The sequence below is a fragment of the Canis lupus genome, chromosome 9, assembly GCF_048164855.1.
Source record: "Canis lupus baileyi chromosome 9, mCanLup2.hap1, whole genome shotgun sequence".
NCBI classification, from domain to species: Eukaryota; Metazoa; Chordata; class Mammalia; order Carnivora; family Canidae; genus Canis; species Canis lupus.
This window is the reverse complement of record NC_132846.1, coordinates 61328291-61351899: the sequence shown is the minus strand read 5'-3', so window position 1 is coordinate 61351899 and position 23609 is coordinate 61328291. Positions and strand designations below refer to the sequence as shown.

The 23609-nt window shown below is 34.2% G+C and overlaps 1 protein-coding gene across 13 annotated transcripts in view; it reads left to right on the top strand.

The window, feature by feature from the left end:
• Positions 1 to 23609, top strand: part of EML5 (EMAP like 5) — a 182900-nt gene that overhangs the window by 138702 nt on the left and 20589 nt on the right. For 11 of the 13 annotated variants that reach the window (XR_012037050.1, XR_012037051.1, XR_012037052.1 and 8 more), the window contains 9 exons: positions 1148 to 1236; positions 2274 to 2450; positions 5176 to 5377; positions 6117 to 6243; positions 8899 to 8913; positions 14553 to 14631; positions 15818 to 15947; positions 18179 to 18277; positions 20987 to 21007. Coding sequence is in view for 10 of the 13 variants with exons in the window: in XM_072839627.1 (XP_072695728.1) it covers positions 1148 to 1236; positions 2274 to 2450; positions 5176 to 5377; positions 6117 to 6243; positions 8899 to 8913; positions 14553 to 14631; positions 15818 to 15947; positions 18179 to 18277; positions 20987 to 21007 (939 nt within the window). In the remaining 3 variants the exon portion in view is untranslated. The remainder of the gene's footprint in view (positions 1 to 1147; positions 1237 to 2273; positions 2451 to 5175; positions 5378 to 6116; positions 6244 to 8898; positions 8914 to 14552; positions 14632 to 15817; positions 15948 to 18178; positions 18278 to 20986; positions 21008 to 23609) is intronic. The other 2 variants (XM_072839626.1, XM_072839625.1) reach the window with 1 other exon arrangement.

Genomic DNA, 23609 nt, shown 5'->3' with positions numbered 1-23609 from the left:
ATGATGAAACCTTCACAAGGTAGTTTAGAGGGAACATACCTCAACATAATAAAGACCATATATTAAAAAAAAAAAAAAAAACCTCGCTTACATCGTATCATTAGTTTATGGTGAAAAACTGGGAGCTGGGGGATCCCTGGGTGGCTCAGCGATTGAGCACCTGCCTTTGGCCCAGGGTGTGATCCTGGGGTCCTGGGATCAAGTCCTGCATCGGGCTCCCTACATGGAGCCTGCTTCTCCCTCTCCCTGTGTCTCTCGTGAATAACTGAAATATTTTAAAAAACAAAACAAAACTGGGAACTTTCCATATGATGTCAGGAACAAGACAAAGATGTCCACTCTTACCACTTTTATTAAACATAGTATTATGGAAGTCCCTAGCCACAGCACTGAAATAAGAAAAAGAAAGAATCCAAATTGGTAAAGAAGAAGTAAAACTTTACTCTTTGCAGATGACATGAATACCGTATATGGAAAATCCTAAAAACTCCACAAAAAAACTACTAGAACTCATAAACATATTCAGTATGGTAATAGGATATAAAATCAATATGCAGAAATCCATTGCATTTCTATACACTAAAAAGGCAGCAGAAAGAGAAATTAAGAAAACAATCCCATTTACAATTACACCAAAATAATAAAATATCAGGGTACCTGGCTGACTTAGTTGGTGGAGCATGTGACTCTTGATCTCAGGGTTGTAAGTTTGAGCTCTATGTTGGATGTAGAGTTTACTTAAAAAGAATAAATAAAGTAAAACTTTAAAGAGGGAGGTGGGAATATGGGTGAAATAGAAGCGGATGAAGGGTACACTTACATGATATAATGTATTATAGAATTGTTGAATTGCTATATTGCACACTTGAAACTAATATAACACTATGTTTTCTACACTGGAATTTAAAAGAAAAGGAATTTAATGGGAGAAAGGTGGTAAAAAATACTAATGTAATGTTCATTGAATGCTTTTAAATAGGGTTGACTATGTAATTGTACATAATATGAAACAATTTTATGATTATGAAACAAATGTATAAATGTATAAACCATGAAAGAAAATATTTTAAAAAGTTAAACATCCTACTAAATATATAGATATATTTATATTTTATACATGTATATATTTTTTAATTTTTTTTTTAAGGAAAGCTTTTACAGGTCAACACTGGTGCTAAGGAACAGTTATTCTTTGAAGCTCCCAGAGGGAAAAAACAAACCATCCCCAGTGTGGAGGTAGGAAGATAATAGTGCTTGCATTATTGTTGATCTGACAAAGTGGTTAGAACAGTGATGCCCACCTTCCATCATTTACATAATGAAGCCTGTTCTCAGATTATTCAAATCAAAACTATTAGTTTATTTTGCTAGCCTATTAGATGAGTAAAGGAGAAGGTGTTGTATTAAGAAAAGGAATAAAACAGGGGCGTCTGGGTGACTTAGTTGGTTAAGTGGCCTGCCTGGCTTTTGATTTCAGCTCAGGTCATGATCTCAGGGTTGTGAGATCAAGCCCTCTGTCAGGCCCAGTGTGGAGCCTGCTTGAGATTCTCTCTCTCCTCCCCACCCCCGCCCTCACTGGCACTCATGTGCACACTCTCTCTATAAAAAGGGAAAAAAAAAAGGAATAAGTCACTTTTATGTCTAGCTATGCTCCAATTACTTTCCTCAAAGGACATGAGGCAAATAGAAGACATACTATCTTAGATAAGAACACTGCATGACTATCAAATCTTTTGTAACCCATATGCCTAGATGCTTGTTGGCAAATACCCGTTTAAAGAAAAGAAAAAAGAAAAAATGTGTTTGATTTTGTGAGTGACAGTATTAGCAAAATTTTTTGACATGGCCAAGGAAGAGAGGCTAAACAAATTTAATATGAAAGTGGCTTAATAAGGAGAGAGACTCTAAGTAAAGGTTCTTAATTTGCGATAATGATTAATTAGAAAACATGCCTCTAAAGTATTAGAAATTTAGACATGAAATATAGATTTCTTGATTATTCTAAGAGCAGAAATGGTCTTATTTATTATCACTGAATTCTCAGCATCTAGAACACACAGTGGATATATAACATCTTGAATGATGTTATATTTTTCTACAGGAATTAGCAGACTTAGGAAGCTATAAAACCAAAACTAATAATTTCACTGTTTTTATTAAAGCTTTAGTTTTACTTGTGCCATATATAACTATAAAGAAAAATATTCAGATTTTTGTTGTCAATATTTAAAGTTTAGATATCACGAACTTACAGCCTTTTTTTTCCTTTTTAGGTAGAAAAAATTTGTTGGGCATCATGGACAAGTGTGCTTGGTTTATGCTGTGAAGGAATTTGGCCAGTAGTTGGAGAAGTCACAGACATAACTGCCTCTTGCCTCACCAGTGACAAAATGGTCCTAGCTACTGGGGATGATTTGGGATTTGTGAAGTTATTTAGATATCCTGCTAAAGTATGTGTTTTTCTTTAACTCCCCTAATGATCATAATTATAAAAATGGTTAAGGTAATGCCCTTTCATAGTATTTTGTTGGGTAATATGAATATACATAAGTATTATGAAAGGTTTAGAATTATGTTGACATTTGACATTTATTGACATTTATTTGACATTTATTGACATTATTGCTTTTATTTAGAAGTAGTCTTATAATTTATGATCCTGTGCCTTAAGTCTACTGCACAGTGTTTCTCAGTATTGAGTAATATAAATATCTCTTTTAGAGGAAACATTTCTTTTATCCCTAATATTAACTTAAATAATTTTGGTATTCTTTTGATTAAGTATATACAATCAACAGTAAACACAAACTCTTTATATTTATAGCTTTAAAGTTTAAAGTCTTTTAACCATTAGATACAAAATACTATAAATGCAATACCTATAAAATCAAAATAGCATTGATTCAATGTAATGAGTGATATTTTGCTAAAACTAGACTGCACAGACTCTTTGGAGTGCTACATACCCATGCTGTGGTGTGCAGTGTGGAAATTGAATTCTCTTAATTGCTTTCCTCTTTTCAAGCTACTGGGAAACAGGCTTCCATTTAGCACAAAAATAAAATTCATATATCAAGTCCAGATGCATTTATTTCTTAGTTGTCACTGATTCAGATATATAATTGACCTTTGAACAATGTGGGGGTAGGGGTGCTGACCTCTGAAATTCACTTATAACTTTTGACTCCCCAACAACTTTACTAATAGACTACTGTTGAACAGGAGCCTTACCGGTAACATAAACAGTCAACATATATTTTGTATGTTGTATATATTACATACTGTATTCTTACAATAAGCTAGAGAAAAGTTATTTCAAGAATAATCAAAATATAAAAATAAGGAAGAGAAAATACATTTACAGTGCTGTATTGTGTTTACCAAAAAATATCTGCTTATATATAAGTGGACTTTTGCAGTTCAAACCCATGTTGTTCAGGGGTCAACTGTATATTATAATCTGGCAACATCACGAGCATAAACATAAATTTGAAATAGGGCACTGAAATCATATTATGATATTGATCTTAAATAGCTGCTTGTATTTATATTTTTAGATCAGCATTGAAATGAAAACACAAGTTTAAAAATTCTCATAGAGAACCCAGGCACCTGAAGAAATATCCCACACATCTGTATTTTAGATACACTTAAGTGACAGAACTTTAATTGATAAAGAATGTGTTCCAATAAGGCATTTATTGATCAGAAACTTCACTTCCAGGCTTTCTAGATGGTATAGGTGCCCTAAGAATAGGTTCTAGGACAGTCATCTACAGATTCCTGCTTGGCTTCACTGTAGCAAGAACCACAAAATCTTTGGGAAGCTACCTTCTTGCAGTGTTTGGACGAAAGATCCCTCCCTTCTATTTCAGCTGACCTTTATTAACAGTATTTTCCAAAGAATTCACTGTTTTAGCTATCACTATATTTAAAGACATTTATTTTAATACCTTTGAAAAATGTCCATTTAAAACCTGCTTATAGGGGCACCTGGGCAGCTCAATTGGTTAAGCATCTGCTCAGGTCATGATCCTGGAGTCCTGGGATCGATCCCTGTGTCAGGCTCCCTGCTCAACAGGGAGTCTCCCTCTCTCTCTACCTCTCCCTCTCCATCTGCCTCTCCCCCAGCTCATGCTCTCTTACCCCCTCTCTTAAATAAAATCTTTTAAAAACTAATAATAAAACCTGCTTCTAATACATTGATCTGAAATTTACTTATGTAATTGATAGTATTATGCTAGTGTTCTGGATTTAAAGTTGCCAGTGTCTATAACTTGGATTTTTCTTGATATTTAAAAGAAAAATATTTTATATGTACTATTTATAAACACAAACACTAGTTAATTAAGATGCAATATATTTACATGAGTATATTCCAAAAGGGTTGATGATTAATTTCTGTTAATATGGCCATGTACATAAACATTTATATCCTGACTTTGTTAGTTATTATTGCATCTGTACCCAACAATAATGTCTGCATAGCCATTATTTTGAACAGATGTGTACTTTTCCATATACGTACACTATAGTTAACTATTACTTGACTGACTATTTAAGGTATTTACATTTTTTCACTGCTGTAAATATTGTGGTGGATGTTTTTTGCATACATAGCATTTTCTTAGCATAGATCCCTAAAAGGGGGACTGATAAGTCAAAGGCCAGACATTTTTATGCTTTTAATGCACAATACCAAGTTCATTTTTTTAAAAAGTGTGGGGCAGCCCTGGTGGCGCAGCGGTTTAGCACTGCCTGCAGCCCAGGGCATGATCCTGGAGACCCTGAGTCAAGTCCCACATCAGGCTCTCTGTATGATGCTTGCTTCTCCTCTGCCTGTGTCTCTGCCTCTCTCTCTCTCTCTCTCTGTCTCTATGAATAAATAAATAAAATCTTTAAAAATTAAAAATTAAAAAATGTTTAAAAATGTGCCCAGGGTACTAGAAATATGTGAAACTACTAGTTTTCTCCTGTTGTCACCAGGTTTAGGAATCATCATTTTTCATTCTAGTGACTTTCAGTGTTTTCTTTTCTTTTCTTTTTTTTGCAAGACGCCTTTGTAATGATTAATCTCTAATCATATATTAAGAAAGAAATTCAAAATTATAACTGACCATTTTTAAGTAGTAACATTTCTCAGAAAGACTCTGAATTTTTCTTTTTAATCTTTAGGGAAAATTTGGAAAGTTTAAGAGGTATGTGGCCCATAGTACCCATGTCACAAATGTTCGCTGGACTTATGATGACAGCATGTTGGTTACCTTAGGAGGTGCAGATATGTCTTTAATGGTTTGGACAAATGAAATGGAGGGCTATCGAGAAAAAAGACCTTGTGATAGTGAAGAATCTGATACAGATTCAGAAGAAGATGGGGGTATGTCACTTTAAAGTATTTTAATTAAAACACAGAAACAATTTAGCTCAACTAATTTAAACTACAATGGTAGTTTAAATTATTACACAAGTAATAAGTATGTTTGAATAATTGTGATTTTAGTTTTTGTGGTCTGTTTAACACCAAAATTGATTTTACGAATCAAAAATAATGAGCTGGCATGTATTGATGCTTAAGTATTCTTCATCTATAAATGTAGGATAATCTTGCTTTAAGTACTATTAAAATAAATTTTAGGTATTGAACCTCATGTTTTAAAATGCTTTTTATCTTTTCCTAATATACAAATAATACCAGCTCATTATAGAAAAATTAGAAAATACAGTTTGCAATAAAAATAAACACAGAACTTATCATTTGAACACTCAGAGGTAACTTCTGTTAACATATTGAGATATTTCCATGGGGGTTTGTGCATTTATATAAATTATTTTTATATAATCATTTTTTTCTTTTTTTTAATATATATAATCATTTTTAACAAAAATATATTGAATTTATATTCTGTAGACTGATATTTTTTGATAATATTTTGAAAACATTTTTACAGATCATTAAATATTCTACATCATTTTTACTGGCTGTATATTATTTCCTAATTTGGCTATAACACAATTTACTTACTTCATATTGTTGAACATCCTGTGTCTAATTTATAGGATTGTAACAGAGCTCCTCAGTTGTAACTCAGAGAATAATTCTTATGTTTTGATGGCAGGCTATGACAGTGATGTTACAAGAGAGAATGAAATCAGTTACACCATTAGAGCCTTATCAACAAATATTCGCCCAATGTTTGGAGTCAAGCCTCATTTGCAAGGGAAAGAACCCTCAGTTGATGAGAGGTAATAGTCAAGTTTAAAACTAGATAAAGAAAAATATACTGGTATTAAAGTCGAATTTATTGTTTAACTGAATGTATTTTTGTAAAACCTAAGTAGCAGTGGTACTCTTGCATTTTCTAGCTTTCAGCACCTCTTAGAAAATGTGTTCATCCTTAAATACTTTTTGGTATGACACTGTCTCTTGCAAGTAGTTTAGGGAATATACAAAGTATCTGTGATTCAAGGAATATTATTTGCTAACTTTTATAAATAAATGTGAGAGAATTGTAGGAGATAATGAAATTTGAATCCAATACCAAGTATGTTTTAGGAAGCACATGAGCAGAGATAGTATTAAATTTTGAAAAGGCATTTTTATCCATGTGCCTTTAATCAATGATAGAAAATCATTATTTAAAAATTTTTCCAAAAGGCAAATTGAAGTATAGCCTCCCATTAGAGAATGGGAATCCCTGCTCTTTGTCTGGAAGCAGCACATCAAAAATAAAGGCTATGCCCACATAAATTTTATAAGGAGAGAGAACTTTTTAATAGTCTCTGAGTTAGATGACAGATCAAGAGAGAAATTGTGAACATGATAGTTTTAAAATCATTAGGGAAAATGGAAGACAATAAAGAGGTATATGGATCAGTGAATGACATGGACTTCAGAAGTGAAAAGTTTGTAAGGAACAATAAAGGAAAAATTATCTAGAAACCGCAGTGAGGAACCAAGGAGTGGGAGGTGAGAACAGCAGGCACCTCCGAAGCTGTGTTGAGGAAAACTTGTTTATGAGAAGCTGGTAAGAATATTTGAGGGAAAAGTTAAAAATGAAAGGGAGTTCACTCATCTTGAACAGAGTTTGTGGGAAGTTTGAGTGCATATCTAGTCAGAGAGGGTGGTGCTGAAGGCTCGGGCGGGGGGCGGGGCTCAACTACAGATGGCAGTCTAAGAAAGCACACTGGCAGAGGGGTTTGAGTTTGCCCTATGGGCTTAACATTCAGGGAAAAGAATGAAGTTGGAAGGGTGAGGTGCATGTTCCTGATGCAGAAGAGGGATCTAAAAAGTCTCTGAACTGACTAGCCACACAGGTTCCCACGGAAGTTCTAGGTGGAGTGCTGAGTCATGACGCCTCCATAGCTCCTCTTCCAGGTGCCCATTGGCAGATGAGTACTCATATGATAATAGCTTTGGCATCACCTTACAGATAGGGAGTAGAGGGTGATTATCCATTTTGTCATCACGCATAAAGAGGCAAAGTATTAAATTAGGTATTTTAAGAAAGCTGACCAAACCATTATCTAAATATCAAGATTCAACATTGAAGTGATCTGGTGGGAGGCAGTATCTTACAGTGCAAAGGATGTGGTTTTGGGAGTCAGACAAATGGATTGAAATACAAATTTTTATCATTTTCCTCTTGTGTCACCTTGAAAAGCTATTCTTTCCCTCTAAGCCTCCATTTCCTTAGAGGTCAAATGAGCCTTATTGTCACTAACTTACGGAGTATTTTATAAAATGATATATAATATATATAAAAAACTTAGGTAGTTAATCTTTACCACCCCTCCCTGGGAATGAAATAGTCACCTGAGGGAAATAGACAATTTCTGAAGTTAAATATCCACAAAGTGGTGAACAATACCTATATATTTATAAATCAGAGGACTACATATAACTTTGCAAATGTGGATGTTTCTAATGAGAATATTGCAGTATGGTGCTTAAAATTACTTCAGTTATATCTCACAGGTAATGAAAAATAAAAAGTGTACTATAGGGAGGAAGGAGCTTTAGACGTTCCCATAAATCTGTTTCATTTATTATATCAATTTTTTAGAAAAATATTCTCATTTATGAGATAAATTAGGCATATCAGAAAATGTGACCAAATTTTAATCTATAGGCCGTCATTCATGGTAAAACACTTAAAATTGCTTCCTTATTAATGAAGTGACCCAAATTCTGACAGATGGAAGTATTTTGCTATTTATGAAAAATGCTTGATGCTGTCATAATCTTTGCTGTTAGCTTGTATTTTTTGTAGCTAACATTTTCAAAATTATTTTTGAAATTATTTTACATTCTCAGTGTATTCTACAATTTCAACTCTGCTGAGTTCTTTTGAAAATGCTGAGGCTAGAGTCCGAAATGATTCATAGTTAGGAGTCTTCATTTTCATAAAATGAGAGAATTAAAGGAGAAAAAAATGAAGATACGTCTTTTTACCAACTTTGCATATATTTGTGAGGAGATATTATGGTCTATATAAATGTTTTTGTATTTTAAATAAAATATATTATTGCTATCAAATATGAAACATAAACAGTGAAAACAAATGTTTGTCAAACATCCACTTAAAAGGTTTTGAATGATGTTGGTAACTACTCTACTTGGTTGATACTTCTGTGGGGCCTTTTTTCCTAAATGACTTTAATAATTTTATGTTTTTCTTTTTGTAGCAAATCTTATATATTTAAAGTAGTTGTCAATCAAACATACAGTATTTTTAATAAAATTATACAGAACAGTATAGCATAAAACTTAGTCATCTTTATATTTCCTTGGAATTTTGTTGATCTTTCCTTTCTTCTGTTACTTCTGCATTTAATTCATAAGTTCTCATGAATTATTCATCATCAGTGTTTCTTTTTTTCCTCTTGTTCCTTTCGAAGGCAGGGGGTAGTAAGGTAAGTTTCATTAAATAAAATATTTTATTCCATTATTCTTTGTTCTGTTTTGATCTTTATTGTATTTTACAATACTGATTTTTTTCCCTATGAAACATGGAACTATATTTGTCAAGAAAGAATTAGAAATAAAATAAGTCCTACAGAAAAGTTGCATTTACATGTGCAGTATGTGTTTGCTGCTAAGGCTCTTCATTATGATCATTTGGTTTTATAAATGACTTTTCACAAACTCCAGATAGTTTTAGTTTTTCCTTAATTTTCGGAGGCTTATTAAAATAGTTAACATATTTATCAGTGAAATTATGCAGTTTATAAACCTGCTAGCTTCATTTAATGTACATTTATACATTCATTTAAAAACATTAACATAGGGCAATGATTATATTTGCATGTTTAATAAAATACTATGTGCTAGAAAGGACTCTCTGGGACACTTTTACAACTAGCTTTAGTGAGATAAAATTGGCTTCAGGCACTTTCTGAAATAGGACAGTGTGGAAAAAGCCAGTCTACTGTAGAAGTAAAAAAAAAAAAAAAGATACCATTAGGAAAATGCTGGGAGATAAGGATGAAAAAAATAGATATGCAGCCAGATTATACAGAAACTCAGATATAAGGTACTCCTTAATTTATTTGGTACAGAGCAGAAATTCATTATTTGTTTTAAACAGGGGTGATGTGTACGAAGATAGGAGTCCAGAGTGTGATGTGACTTTTAAAAAGGCCCACATATCTTAGACTTAACAAATAAAATATTTTAACAAATAAAATATTCAAATCTAGCCTCAGATCTGAGGTAGCTTATTTTGGACTGACCTATACGTTTTAAAGGGACTCTGACAATTTACAATGGGAGTTACTTGTTTGAAAACAAAGCTAAGTGGAGATATATGTGCTGTCTTGGGTATGAGTGACTTTATGGAGAAGGGACTTCTCTTTCATAAGCAGTTTTCATGTAAAGCTTAGATGACCATTTGTTGTAGGTGGTACAAAGGGATGTTCTAGACGTATAAAGATGATTCCTGGTTTCAGCAGGGGGTGGATGAGATGACTTTGGTGATCTCTTCCAATTCTCTTTTGGTCGTTATGTTATTAAAGGGTTTTGTTTTGGTTTTTTTTAAGTTACCTCCTTACTAGCAAAACCCAAATCCAGCATGATCGTGAGTAACTCCCTTTGCCTGCTAGGTTGGACTGGCCGACTAGGAAACACCTCTTTAGACAGTTTCCTTAATAGCATCTCCAGTGCTTCCAGCCTTTTAAGTTGATAACATTTTATTACTACACTTAAGAACAAAGATAAGCTTCAGTATTTTGTTTGAAATTCAGAGTGCACTGTAGAAAAATACGAATGGTAAGCTTTAAAGTTTACAATATAGAAAATGTTCAATTCTCATTTTTCTTTTCCACCTTCTTTTGATTTCCCTGCCATTAATGGAGTAACTTTGGGGTTCTATGCAATCATAAATAAAAGCAATAGACCTTTAATATTTGTAGCATGGTTTATCTGCGTTAAACTTGTAAAAATATTTTATTACAGAAATATTTTACTAGTGTTTTAAATTCAGATCTGTGTTGTAATCTTTTCCCTTTTTTATCTGCTGCTGAAAAGAGGTTCCAGGTAATCCTCTCTCTTTGTTATACTTTATAAGACCTAATTTTGTATTTTTGTCATCTTTCATATTTACCATTAATGAGCCATGTTACTTAGTGTTCTTTACATCTGTTCACGGTTTTCCATGTTTTCCTCCATTGAAATCAATATCACTGAAACAAATGGCATCTTAATTATTGGATTTCTGCTACATAAGTAATTGCTTTATCAAAACTTTATTTGTTCAGCTTGCATAATTTTATAGTATAACTTTATTTAAACAATGTCTATTATATAAATTATCTTTAAAAAATTAAAAGACACTTAACCGGCTAGTATGGATAAAAATTACCTGTTTGTTGTTTGGGTTACAGTTAAAGTGGTCAGATGATAACACTGAATAAAGTTCATCAACAAAACTGACTTAGAAGAAAAGCCAAGGCTGCTATCATTCTTTAAAATGACCCTAACGAAGGGCACCTGGGTGGCTTAGTTAGTTAAGTGGCCGACTCTTGATTTCGGCTCAGGTCACGATCTCGGGGTTGTGCGATCAAGCCCCAAGGTCAGTGTGCTTGAGATTCTCTCCCTCTCTAAATAAATAGGCCCTAAGAGAAACATTTTTAAATGTTACATATTATAAATCAAATTATATTTATTACTTACAGACATTCAAAGCATATGAAAATGGTTTGAAACCAAACCTTCTGTAATAATTTGAGGAGTTCTTTATATATTCTTGTAAGTGCATGTCATTTTTATGTCACCAGCTGTGGTTATTTACTTCTGCATACTACTTCATATCATGTATGAATATCTGTACTTCTTTTATATTACATATTCAAGATGAGCACTTCATTCACTGTTATAGATGTATAACCTGGAAATCATTGTGAAAATGCAAATATTTTTTCATTCTTTAATTTTATACACTTAATCACACCTTGGATATTTTTCCCACAGCAAAATCATTTTATTTTCTGCTTTAGTTGTTACAAATTAAAATTTTTTTTTTTTTTACAAATTAAATATTAACTTAAACTTTGAAATGAGTTGATAGCATGATTGATTGATTTACATTCGGTGTTCAGATTATTAAACATTTGAATAATGGTTATCTGAGATAAACCAAATAAGGTGGGTTTTTTTAATTAAATGGTTTTAGGAAAAGAGCCTCTAATTTTTTTTTTTTTTTTGAGTGTAGTTGGCACACAGTGTTACTTTAGCTTCAGGCGTGCAACATAGTGATTTGGCAAGTTTATACATTATGCTCTGCTCACTACAAGTATAGTAACGCTACCTTCTGTCCCCATACAATGCTGTTACAATATCATTCACTATATTCCTTATAGTGTGTCTTTTATTCCTGTCACTTACTCATTCCATAACTGAAGCCTGTATTTCCCACCACCCTTCACCTATTTTGCCCATCCCTACTCCTCCCCTCTGGTAACCATCAGTTTGTTCTCTGTATTTATAGGCCTGATTCTGCTTTTTGTTTGTTGATTCATTTGTTTTTTTAATATTCCACATATGAGTGAAATCGTATGCTATTTGTTTTATTTCACTTAGCATAATACCCTCTAGGTTGTTGTCACAAATGGCGAGATCTCATCCTTTCTAACAGCTGCGTAATAGTTGTGTGTGTGTGTGTGTCCCTTATTTATTGATCACTAGACACTTAGGTTGCTTCCATATCTTGGCTATTGTAAACAATGCTGCAATAAACATAGGGGTGCATATATCTTTTTGATTTAGTGTATTCATACTAATGAAGGGAGGTGTAAATATCCAGTAGTGGAATTGTTGAATTGTATGGTATTTCTGTTTTTAATTTTTTGAGGAACTTGCATACTGTTTTCCACAGTGGCTATACTAATTTACATTCCCACCAACAGTGTACAAGAATTCCTTTTTTCTCCCACATCCTTGCCAACACTTGTGATTTCTTGTCTTTTTTTACTTTAGCCATTCTGACAGGTGTAAGGTGATATCTTACTGGGGTTTTGATTTGCATTTCCCTGCTGATTAGTGATATTGAACGTCTTTTTATGTGTCTGTTGTCCATCTGTATGTCTTCTTCAAGAAAATGTCTATTCAGGGCCTCTGTCCATTTTTTTTTAGGGATTTTATTTTATTTTATTTTTAATAAATTAATTTTTTATTGGTGTTCAATTTACCAACATACAGAATAACACCCAGTGCTCATCCCGTCAAGTGCCCCCCCTCAGTGCCCGTCACCCTTTAATCCCCACTCCCCCCCCCCCTTCCACCACCCCTAGTTCGTTTCCCAGAGTTAGGAGTCTTTATGTTCTGTCTCCCTTTCTGATATTTCCCACACATTTCTTCTCCCTTCCTTTATATTCCCTTTGTCCTTCTCCGATTGACTTCCTTCACTCAGCCTCTGTCCATTTTTTAATCGAATTGTTGTGGGGGTTTTTTGGGGGGGCGTGTTGAATTGTATAAACTCTTTATATATTTTAGATATTAACCCCTTATCAGATATATCATTTTCACATGTCTTCTCCTGTTCATTAAGTTGCCTTTTTGTTTTGTAGACGGTTCTTTTTGCTGTGCAAAAGCTTTTTATTTTGGTGTAGTCCCAAAGTTTATTTTTGCTTTTGTTTGCTAGATACAGAGACATATCTAGAAAAATGTTGCTATGGCTGATATCAAAGAAATTGGTTAAAAATTGGGCCAGTTCTTTTACATGTAACTGTCTAGTTTTTGCCAGCACCATTTATTGAAAAATGGTCTTTTTCCCATTATATATTCTTGCCTCCTTTGTCATAGATTAATTAATTGACCATATAATCATAAGTTTATTTCTGTGTTCTTTATCCTGCTCCATGGATCTGTGTGTCTGTTTTTGTGCCAGTACCCTATTGTTTTGATTACTGTAGCTTTGTGATATAGATTGAAATCTGGAATTGTGATCCCTGAGCTTTGTTTTTCTTTCTCAAGATTGCCTTGGCTATTTGGGGGGTCTTTTGTGGTTCCATACAGATTTTAGTATTATTCTAGTTTTGTGGAAAATGTTCTTGGTATCTTGATAAGAACTGCATTCAGTCTGTAGATTGCTTTGGGTAGCATGGACATTTTAACAATATTAATGCTTTCAATCCATGAGTATAGAGTATCTTTCCATTTGTTTGTGTCATCTTCAGTTTCTTTCATCAGTGTTTTATAGTTTTCAGAGTCCTTCACCTTTTTGGTTGAGTTTATCCCTAAGCATTTTAAGAGCTTCCACATTTAAATGATTTAAAACAGAAACTATATACCCCTAATGGGACATTACAAATAGATCCTGAACTAGCAGTGGAAACAAAAAAGAGGGGGCTAGATGTGAGCGCTATTCTCTCAGTGAAATTGATGAATGTTTAGTAAATAGAATAGATAAGAGGAGTTGAAGGCAATAGTAAGTAATATAATAACTACCTTTTACAGAGTGTTGTATGGTTTATACTATGTAACTGTAAAATGTTTTGCTTGACTAACTAATGGTGATGCCATTGACTTCACTAGAGACTTCAGGCAGAAGGGAAAGTATAGGGCCTAGAGGAACAAGTAATGAGTACAAATCTGAATTTAGATATAACTTATGTTGCCAACAGTATAGAAAGTTCAAATAAATATTTTCAAAATTCAAGAAGAATACATTGAATACTTGCCATGTGCAAGATACTGTGGTAGACACTTTAGAGCAGCAATCTAGGCTTTTTCTAATATATCACATTAAGAAGGTTTTGAGTGTATTAAACTACCATTTGTGTATTTATAAATAATCTGCTCTTGTGCTAATATGTTATTTACATTATGAAACATACACCAAAGAAGATAAAATGAATAAAAGTTCTAATATCTTCTTTCCACCTTCCTGCTGGGGAGATATCAGGATAAAGAGGGCATGGCATAGTGAGGAACACAGATTGGGTTCATTTTCCTGCAGATGTGTCAGACATCTCTATCCAGTGGGCCTTGGTGAGGGAGGCTCAGTGAAGGTGCCCAGTAATGGATGCTTTTCCTCATTCCCACTTTCCTGTTTCAGGCCCCCCGTGAGCAGGGCCCCACCAAGGCCAGAAAAACTCCAGACAAACAATGTTGGCAAGAAAAAGAGACCTATAGAGGTAAGGAGAACCCCCCCCCCTTTCCCCAGTGTTAACTTGTGCCTTAAAATGTATTCAGGATTCATCCCATTCCATTCTAGTAAGACAGCCAAATCTTGTCATTAGTTTTTTATGAAAATAAGCATACTGAATAATCTTTTAATAATCTGTACACATCACATGGGACTCGAATCCCAAGGTGGAGTCAAATGCTCTACTTACTGAGCCAGCCAAGTGCCCCTGAGTAATCTTTTTTGTTTGGTTGTAAAAATTGATTGCTTAACTGTCAAGTCTGAGTTTTGGATTGATACCCTTTGTTTCTTTTTGCTTTTTATTAGTCTTTTTTTTAGTTTTCCATGAATTGAACTTCAGAGAACTTCTGAATGTAAATATATGTGAATGATCTATGGCTTATAGAAGCACAGGTACCTTGACAGTGTCTTATACTTAGAGGTTTGAATTTATAAGTCAAAGTTTATACCCCATGTGATATTCATTGTAGAGTTCAATGAAGGCTCTACTTCCCGACAAAGAAACTTTCCACAACAATTGAGCAGAAGGAAATTCTCCCAGGCACTTAATTCCAGTATCAGCAGCTGCAAGCAAACCGCTAAATCAGGTCAAAAACAAGGCGACAAATCTGTGCGACAGTGATTGTGGGACTCATTCCCCAATGAAGCCTCACAAGGTCAAAGAAAAGGGACACTTTCAGTTATTCTACTAGCAGAATTATCTGTTAGCACTTTAGCATGAGTTATCAGAGACGGTGTACTTAGTTTTTTACACCAACGCTGGTATACTGTTTGGCTCCTCAGGAGTACAGCACTTGTACATAATATATTGAGTTATATATGCAGATTACATATTTTTACTAACAATGTAAATCAAAATACTATTCTTTTGGACACGGGAAGTATCTCAGTGTTTAACGCATTAACTCCTACCAATTAAAATTCTTAAAATCAGATGGCTTTGTGATTCTCTTTTCCTTTTTATAACTCTCTGTAGAAAAGTATCGAGTGTGTGTTTCAGCTGCTATTTCCAGTGCACATTACAGAGATGTGGATCTAGCTTAATTTTGTATTTGAAGTTTGTAAAACATCAAAATGCATCCTCCATTTTGACTGAAGATACCAGTACTATATATAAAAGTAATGGTGAACATTTAGGCATAAGGAGTTGTATAATGATTTTATTGTTTTTATAGGATCTTGTGTTGGAGCTTGTTTTTGGCTATCGAGGAAGAGACTGTAGGAATAATGTTCACTATCTAAATGATGGTGATGATATAATTTATCACACTGCATCTGTTGGAATTCTGCACAATGTTGCTACAGGTAGGAAATTCTGATTTTCCGTCTGCCACTTTTTTTTACTTTAGAATTTTGTTATTTATAATCTTAAATTTCTTTGTGAAAGCTATAAATAATTAAATTGCATAAGTCCAGAAGGTATTTCATACTGTTGAATTTTTTAGTAATATTTCAAGTAACCAGATTTACAGTCTTAAGAAAGCATAATAAAGCAGGAGATTTCATAATGCAAAGTGCTCATAGGTCTCTGTTAGAGTGAAGGTTTACTATACCTTGAAACCATGTTTTATAATGAAACCATTTGTAACTTTATTTTCCCCTAATGTTAACATGAAAATGGATGGTGTAGTGGTTCTCTCTTCTAGGTAGTGATTAAAAGTAGCATGTTGGGTAAGTGATTGCTGGGGAATGAGGTGAAGTGGGCAATGTTCTTACTGAGGCCTCAGAAAGCCGAGGAAGATATTAAGAAAGCTGTTCCCCTGTGGCTCTATGTGGAGATGCTTTGTTTGATTCAAAGTGAGAAAATACTTCTTGATGTTTATTTAACTGATTGTATTGTTGGAAAGCATATAAAGTTCTCTTAGCATTATTTGATGACCAATGATGTGATAATCCTATTAGTGACATTCACTATTTAATTTTGAATTGTTTTTTTTATATGTAATTATAAACTTCATAAAGTCTGAAAGTTGGAAGTAAAAACAGAGGTATTTAGTCCAAACATTTCTGGCTTTTTCCTCTGATAGCTTCACTCTGAATAGGTAAAGAAAATGGATTATGTGAATCCTAATCCCTCATACCTACTCAATATTAATCATTAACATGATAGTCCTATTTTGGTTTCCTAAAGAAAAGGATTCACCAAGATCCCACAGAAATCAGTAGTGATTTTCAATTTAATAATTTGAGTCATTTAAGAAAAACTTAGATAATCCTCTTTGACGTTTCACATCTCCTTCAAAGAGAATAGAGAAGAATAAGAAAAGATTATTTAGAAAGGAATATGTAGGGACGCCTGGGTGGCTCAGCGGTTGAGCACCTGCCTCTGGTTCAGGGCATGATCTGTGGTCCCAGGATCGAGTCCCACATCAGGTTCCCTGCCTGGAGCCTGCTTCTCCCTCTGCCTACGTCTCTGCCTTTCTCTCTCTATGTCTTTCATGAAAGGAGTATGTAAATACACTTTCATGCTTATACTTGTAATTTTATTTTTAATTTTCTGATTTGTAATTAATCATCTTCTGATGGGATATTTATTTATTTATTTATTTATTTATATCGGGGGGGGGCAGAAAGGAGGCTAGGCACCTCCCACTTGTCATTATTGGTCCTCTCCAGTTTGGGGTACCATGTCACAGTCTAGGAAGTTTTGCTCTTCTTCAAACTTAGCCAGCAGCACATATAATTGTTTGTTTGTTCTCACTAAACTCATAGCTCTGGGAAATATGAAGCACATTTCACTTTGAAGAGAGGTTTTAAACTATTAGATCTGGTAAATGTCATTGTTAAATTGTTTTGTTTTGTTTTGTGCTGCTTCACTTTTTGGAGGACCTACTGTTGATGGCCCTCTGTAATCTGGACCCAACCTACAACCTACCATCCTGACCTCATTTCCCACTTCTCCATTGTATTTACACAAACATACTTTCAATACATCCTATATGATCACGTCTAAGGTCTCTTCACTAACAGTATTACTAGATAAATCACATGACTTCTTTGATCAAAATTCTTGAGTACCTTCCCACTGACTACAGAATAAATATGAAATTCAGTGGCTGGCATTCAAAATCCTCTATCATTCTAGTTCCAATTTGCCTTTCCAACCATATTTCTCACATTTCTTCTTGACCTTACTCTTCAGCTAAATGCCCATATATGTGCATACTTAATACTTTCCTGTCTTTGACCTTTGCTTAAAGTATTTTTCTTCCTGGAATGTCCTTCCCCACTCACCTTCCCATTAACAGAGTCTGTCATGTCAGTCCAAGAGTTCCATATGCCCATGATAAGAATTCCCATAGCATTTGGATCTTTAACTCTCTGTGGCACTTGATACCTTTAGCCTTGTGTTACATGGTTTATGCTTTTCAGGACTCTATCCACTTAAAGACTTTTGAGTAATTTTTATGATGATGATGATGCTCAAAAAATACGTACTAAGTACGTTAAACAGCAGTTTATTGTTCTGGATAAATGCATTTGACTGTTACACCTTAAAGTTTTCAGATTTAATTCTCAAATTCTTTTTTTTATAGGGACCCAGAGTTTTTATCAGGAACATAATGATGATATACTGTGCCTCACTGTAAATCAGCATCCCAAATTTATCAACATAGTGGCAACTGGCCAAGTAGGTATGTTTCTATATTTTAAAAAGAAACAATTTTAAGTAATTATATTATTCAAATTAACTCAGTATCCTATGGGAAAAAATAAAATATATTTGTGTATTATTCAAAATGCATTTGTATATAAAACACACACACCCAGTTTTCCAATATTATTTGCTTCCAGGTATCTTTCTCTCACTTTGGTTATCTTAGTTGGTACAGACAGTGCAGAATTAAGAATGAACTATGTTATGGTGATTGAAATAGTTGGACTTAGTCCTTTAGCAGAAATTTCTGATCAGCAAAAAGGATTAATGTGGCATTTAAAGCAGAAAGGAAGGGGATGCCTGGGTGGTTCAGCAGTTGAGTGCCTGCCTTTGCCTCAGGTCGTGATCTCGGGGTCCAGGATAGAGTCCCACATCCCTGCAGGAGCCTGCTTCTCCCTCTGTCTGTGTCTCTGCCTCTCTCTGTGAGTCTCTCATGAATAAATAAATAAAATCTTTAAAAAAATAAAGCAGAAAGGAAGAATTTGAGGAAGAAGTGGTAAATAAGGGGGAGCCAAGAAGTAAGTAAACTGACAGAGACACAACATCTGTGGCACCTGGCTTGAGCCAGAAAGAAGAGAGAAGCTGAGTGCCCATGCTGGTAAATCTTTCTGCCTTTTTCCTTTCTTTGCTATTGATCTAAGTTGTCAACTGTTTTAAAACCACTTGCTGTCTTCTTTTAGCTCTTTAGAAAACTTAAAAGCCATAACTCTATAAGCAAAATGATAGGATAGCAGGTCTGTTTAGAACATATCTGCCAATAGTGATCACTGTGAATACTACACAATAGATTTGGTCAGTGAGAACTTCGTAACTCTGGTGTACTTGGTAAAAATGATTGATGTCATCGAGTTTGCTGGATCTTGGTGTAGGTCTCAGTGGCTCAGCCACTTTCCAGGTGTCCTTTTCTTCTTGGAAAGGATAATTTATGCTTTTAATATCTTCATTTTTCATACAAGTACTAAATTGATCAGTCAGAAAATTGTCTGGGTTGCTTAGTTCTGCAGATAAACCACAAAGACCCTTGTATTCCTTCTTTCTATAAATTTTTCTATTTTTAAAAAGAAATAGACTGATACTTCATGCATTACATACAAAAGATTCTAATCTTTGAGTGTAAATGGATAGGTCTAGACCTTTTTTTTGCACTAAATTTTTAAAAATTAAAGTCTTATTTTTTTCTCTGCACAAAAAAAAATGAGATTATATTACCGTTTTGGTCACGAAAGAGCCTAGTTTAGTGCCTCTTGGCATAGAGTTATTTTTTACTGAGTTAAATTCATTTACTCAGCAAACTTATTGAGCATGTGCCATGCACAAGGCATTATTCTAGATGCTGGAGATCCAAGCAGCTTACCAAAAAAGGATAAAAATCTCTGTGTAAATGGAATTTGCATATGAATATGATTCTAGAAGGCAAGATTCTTCCATGTCCCAGCTTTGCTCCTTTTCTTTCCCCCTCTCTCCCTTTGTTAAGCAATTTTGTTTAATAGTGCTGTAGTTTTCTCTCTTTTTTTTTTTTAAGATTTTATTTATTTATTCATGAGAGACACACAGAGAAAGAGAGAGAGGTAGAGACACAGGCAGAGGGAGAAGCAGGCTCCATGCAGGGAGCCCAATGCAGGACTCCATCCTGGGTCTCCAGGATCAGGCCCTGGGCTGAAAGCGGCACTAAACTGCTGAGCCACTCGGGCCACCCTTGTAGTTTTCTCTTTTGATTAAGAAATATGGTCACAAATATAATCTTTCATGAACTTTGACCCTGTTCTCCTTTTTTTTTATTGAGATATAAATGACATGTAACATAGTAGTTTCAGGTGTACAACTTAATGATTTGTATTTTGTTTTATTTTGAAAAGCAACTCTTTTCAAAATGAAATGTGGAATCGCTAATTATCCTCCACTCTCTGTCCTTCCAAGTCAAAGTCCAGGTGAATTTTAGATCATATATGCAGCCCAATGTCTTGCCCCGCTATACTCTTCCACAGAATAGATACAGAAAATTTTTACTGACGGCTAATGAATTATAAGATAGACTGAAGAGAAGACCGAAGAGTGAGGGACTTTTTCTCTTCTAAATCCAAAGAGAAATGAATCAGTAGTTAGTTTGCCTGCCAAGCTTGTATAATACCTGCAAGACTCAAAACACTGCCTAAAATGTTTATGGCTCTCTTTGTTCAAAATCATATAGGTCACAGAGGAAATATTTGCTTTTGTGGCATTTTAGCCAGTTACATGCAAACTTTTTTTTCCCTTGGCTAGAATCTTGGACTCTTAGGACCAAGCAGAGATGCATTAAAACTTCAGTCTATTAACAAGGCATTTTGTAAACTAAAACAAGAGTTGTATCATTTAAATAATGTCAATATATTATCTTTAAGTTGTTCAAATTTCAAGTAAAAAAATTAAAAAATAAAATAAAATTTCAAGTCAGTCATCAAATACAAAGAAAATAGTTTTTTATCCAAAGAATGAAAGATCCTATACATGAAATTTTAATATATATGTGTAATTGAAGCAAATGGCTTCACTTACAGTTTACTCAATTTAACATAAGATTCATTTTGCATATGACTATGATATGTTATATAAAAATTATTTTGTGATAATCGAATTTTTATAAATTTTACTTTTTTAAGTATTTGTGTTATTTATGGAGGATTATTTTTCTGCTGCTTTTCCATTTTAGGTGATTTGGCAGACATGTCAGGTAAGGAAAATTCATCATTTTCTGTTCTACTTATATTGTTTACTAATGATAGCCCAAATTTTTATAGAATCATAAGATACTTGAAACTATTTTGGAAAAATGCATCATTTTAACATCATGATACTGAGCCCTATCTGCAATAACAATAGTAATTGTTTATCTTTAAAACTAATATACTTTGACCTTTTTAGTATACCAGCAGCACTATTGTAAGTACTTTACATGTATTACTTATTTAATTATTGAAAGAATCCTTCACGGTAGGTAATCACTTGCTAATACCATATAGCTGCTAAGAGTGCAAATGGGTGTAAATTAATCTTAAATATGAATCAATAGATTGTATTGCCTAAAAGCAAAATTTTTGTTATTTTTACATATCATTACATTTATTACACAGTAGATCAATAGATCACTTAAAGATTTAAAAATAACTTTCTCTTATCCTGACCATAGTTTTGTGATTCTAAAAAGCTGCTAGATAATGTGTGCATTGTTTTTAGGTATTCAGTAGGCTTTTTCAACCCAATTTTCAGTTTACATAATATAGTAAAAATAGCAGTTTAATGCAAAAATATTTCCCCATGATTTGTATCTATCTCTCTCTCCTCCAGGATAAAGTTTCATTTTGTAATTTAATTGTTAAACTACAAATTTATCTGATACAACAGGGAATCTTTTTGCTCCCTTGGTTATGTTCAAGAGCATGGGTTGGCAGACTATAGCCCTTGGGCCAAATCTGGCCCACTGTCTGTTTTTGTATAGCCCATGAGCTAGGTATAGTTTTTACTAAGTTAGACAGTTGGGAGAAATCAAAAGAAAAACTCAGAGCACATGAAAATTATATGAAATTCAAATTTCAGTCTCCATAGATAAAGTTCTATTAGACACAGCCAGACTCATTCCATGTGGTTTGTGGCAGCTTTTTGTGCTCCAGCAGTGTGGAGAGACTGCACGAGAGGCACACAAGATGCTCTCATTGCTTTGCCCTGCTGCTCAACACACCTAGAGTGCAGTGATGCCGTTATAACTTGGGAGGTTTCAAGCTACACCACAGCCTTGTGTTTTGCTGTTTAACCAGTGTATATCCATCGGGTCAAAACAAGGCAAAAAGGGAAAGCGGACTTTGAAAGTCACACTTTTAAGGCACAGTAAAATGTGGATTATATTGTTATCCAATTAACGTGGTAAACATGTTTGTCATGCATTGACACGGTAGCTGTGCTAAGAGAATACAATATATGTTAATATTTTCACACTAAGCTTTATCACAGGATTCCCAGCTCACAGGAAACCAACAGTCAGAAAAAAATTAAAAATTTAAAAGAATATTTGTGAGATTATCTCATCATACCAGAATTTCTTGACAAAAACAAAAAATAAAATAAGCTTGCAACCAGAGTTTCTGAATGGCTCATTTGTTAGTCAAGGGAAGCTGTTTACTGGCTATGAGTAATTAGATTATTTTTGAGGGATCCCTGGGTGGCGCAGCGGTTTAGCGCCTGCCTTTGGCCCAGGGCGCGATCCTGGAGACCGGGGATCGAATCCCACATCGGGCTCCCGGTGCCTGGAGCCTGCTTCTCCCTCTGCCTATGTCTCTTCCTCTCTCTCTCTCTGTGTGACTATCATAAATAAATAAATAAATAATTTAAAATAAATAAATAAATAAATAATTTTTTATTGCAGTGAACACATGTCCAAAGAAAATAAACTTGTTTAAAACTATTAGCTTTCTGGTAAGAATTGTTGCTAAAAGAGTTGAGGGTATTGGGAACAGCCTCAGTCAATTAAAAACAAGACCCCCAACAAGGCCGATAACGCTGAATGGTTTCCCGTAGTTCCTGACACATTGACATATGACATCGCTAACTTAAGGAATCTGTGCCTTTGAAGTGACTGAAGACTTGGCCTCTATGAACAACTCCAAAAGATAATATTTTCAGAGAAGTTAAGAAAACATTAATTCAGGACAATCTGAAGTGGAATCTGCTAAGATACATGACAACTGATGGTGGTGGAAATACATGTGGAGCTGGAGCAGAGAAAGGAATAGTTGGTTACATGTTCAAAGCTGGTGGAAATTTGAGGTGTTTAAAGCCTGTGGTTATTTGTTGTGCTATCCATCAACAGGTAGTTTTTGGAAAACATTTCAGTGTATCATGTATTAGTGACAACCTCAATTTGTCATCGAGAATCAACAGTGAATGTCATTTGTTCACAGAGATTTAACCCACATGAGTTCCATGAATTTATTTTAGACATAGAAGCTGAGTATCCTGACTTGTCCTATCCTACAGCAGTTTAGTGGTTTAGTAATAGCATTATTGCAATTTTAGGAGCTAGAGCCAAGACTGAAATTTTTCTGAATGAGAAAAGTAGTGCTGTCCATCTCTGAATGGCCTTGAAAATTAGTTTTTTGCTACATACTTAGTAATGTTTCTTAATGAATTCCACCTGAAATTACAAGGAAACTACAATCACTGTAACAACTGGAAGTTACAATTCCAGTGAAACTTACACCTACAAGAAACTCATTGATGGTGGCTAGTGTTTTAATCCCAAGTAATGCCACCCTGCATGATACAGGTCTCATGCCATCAAA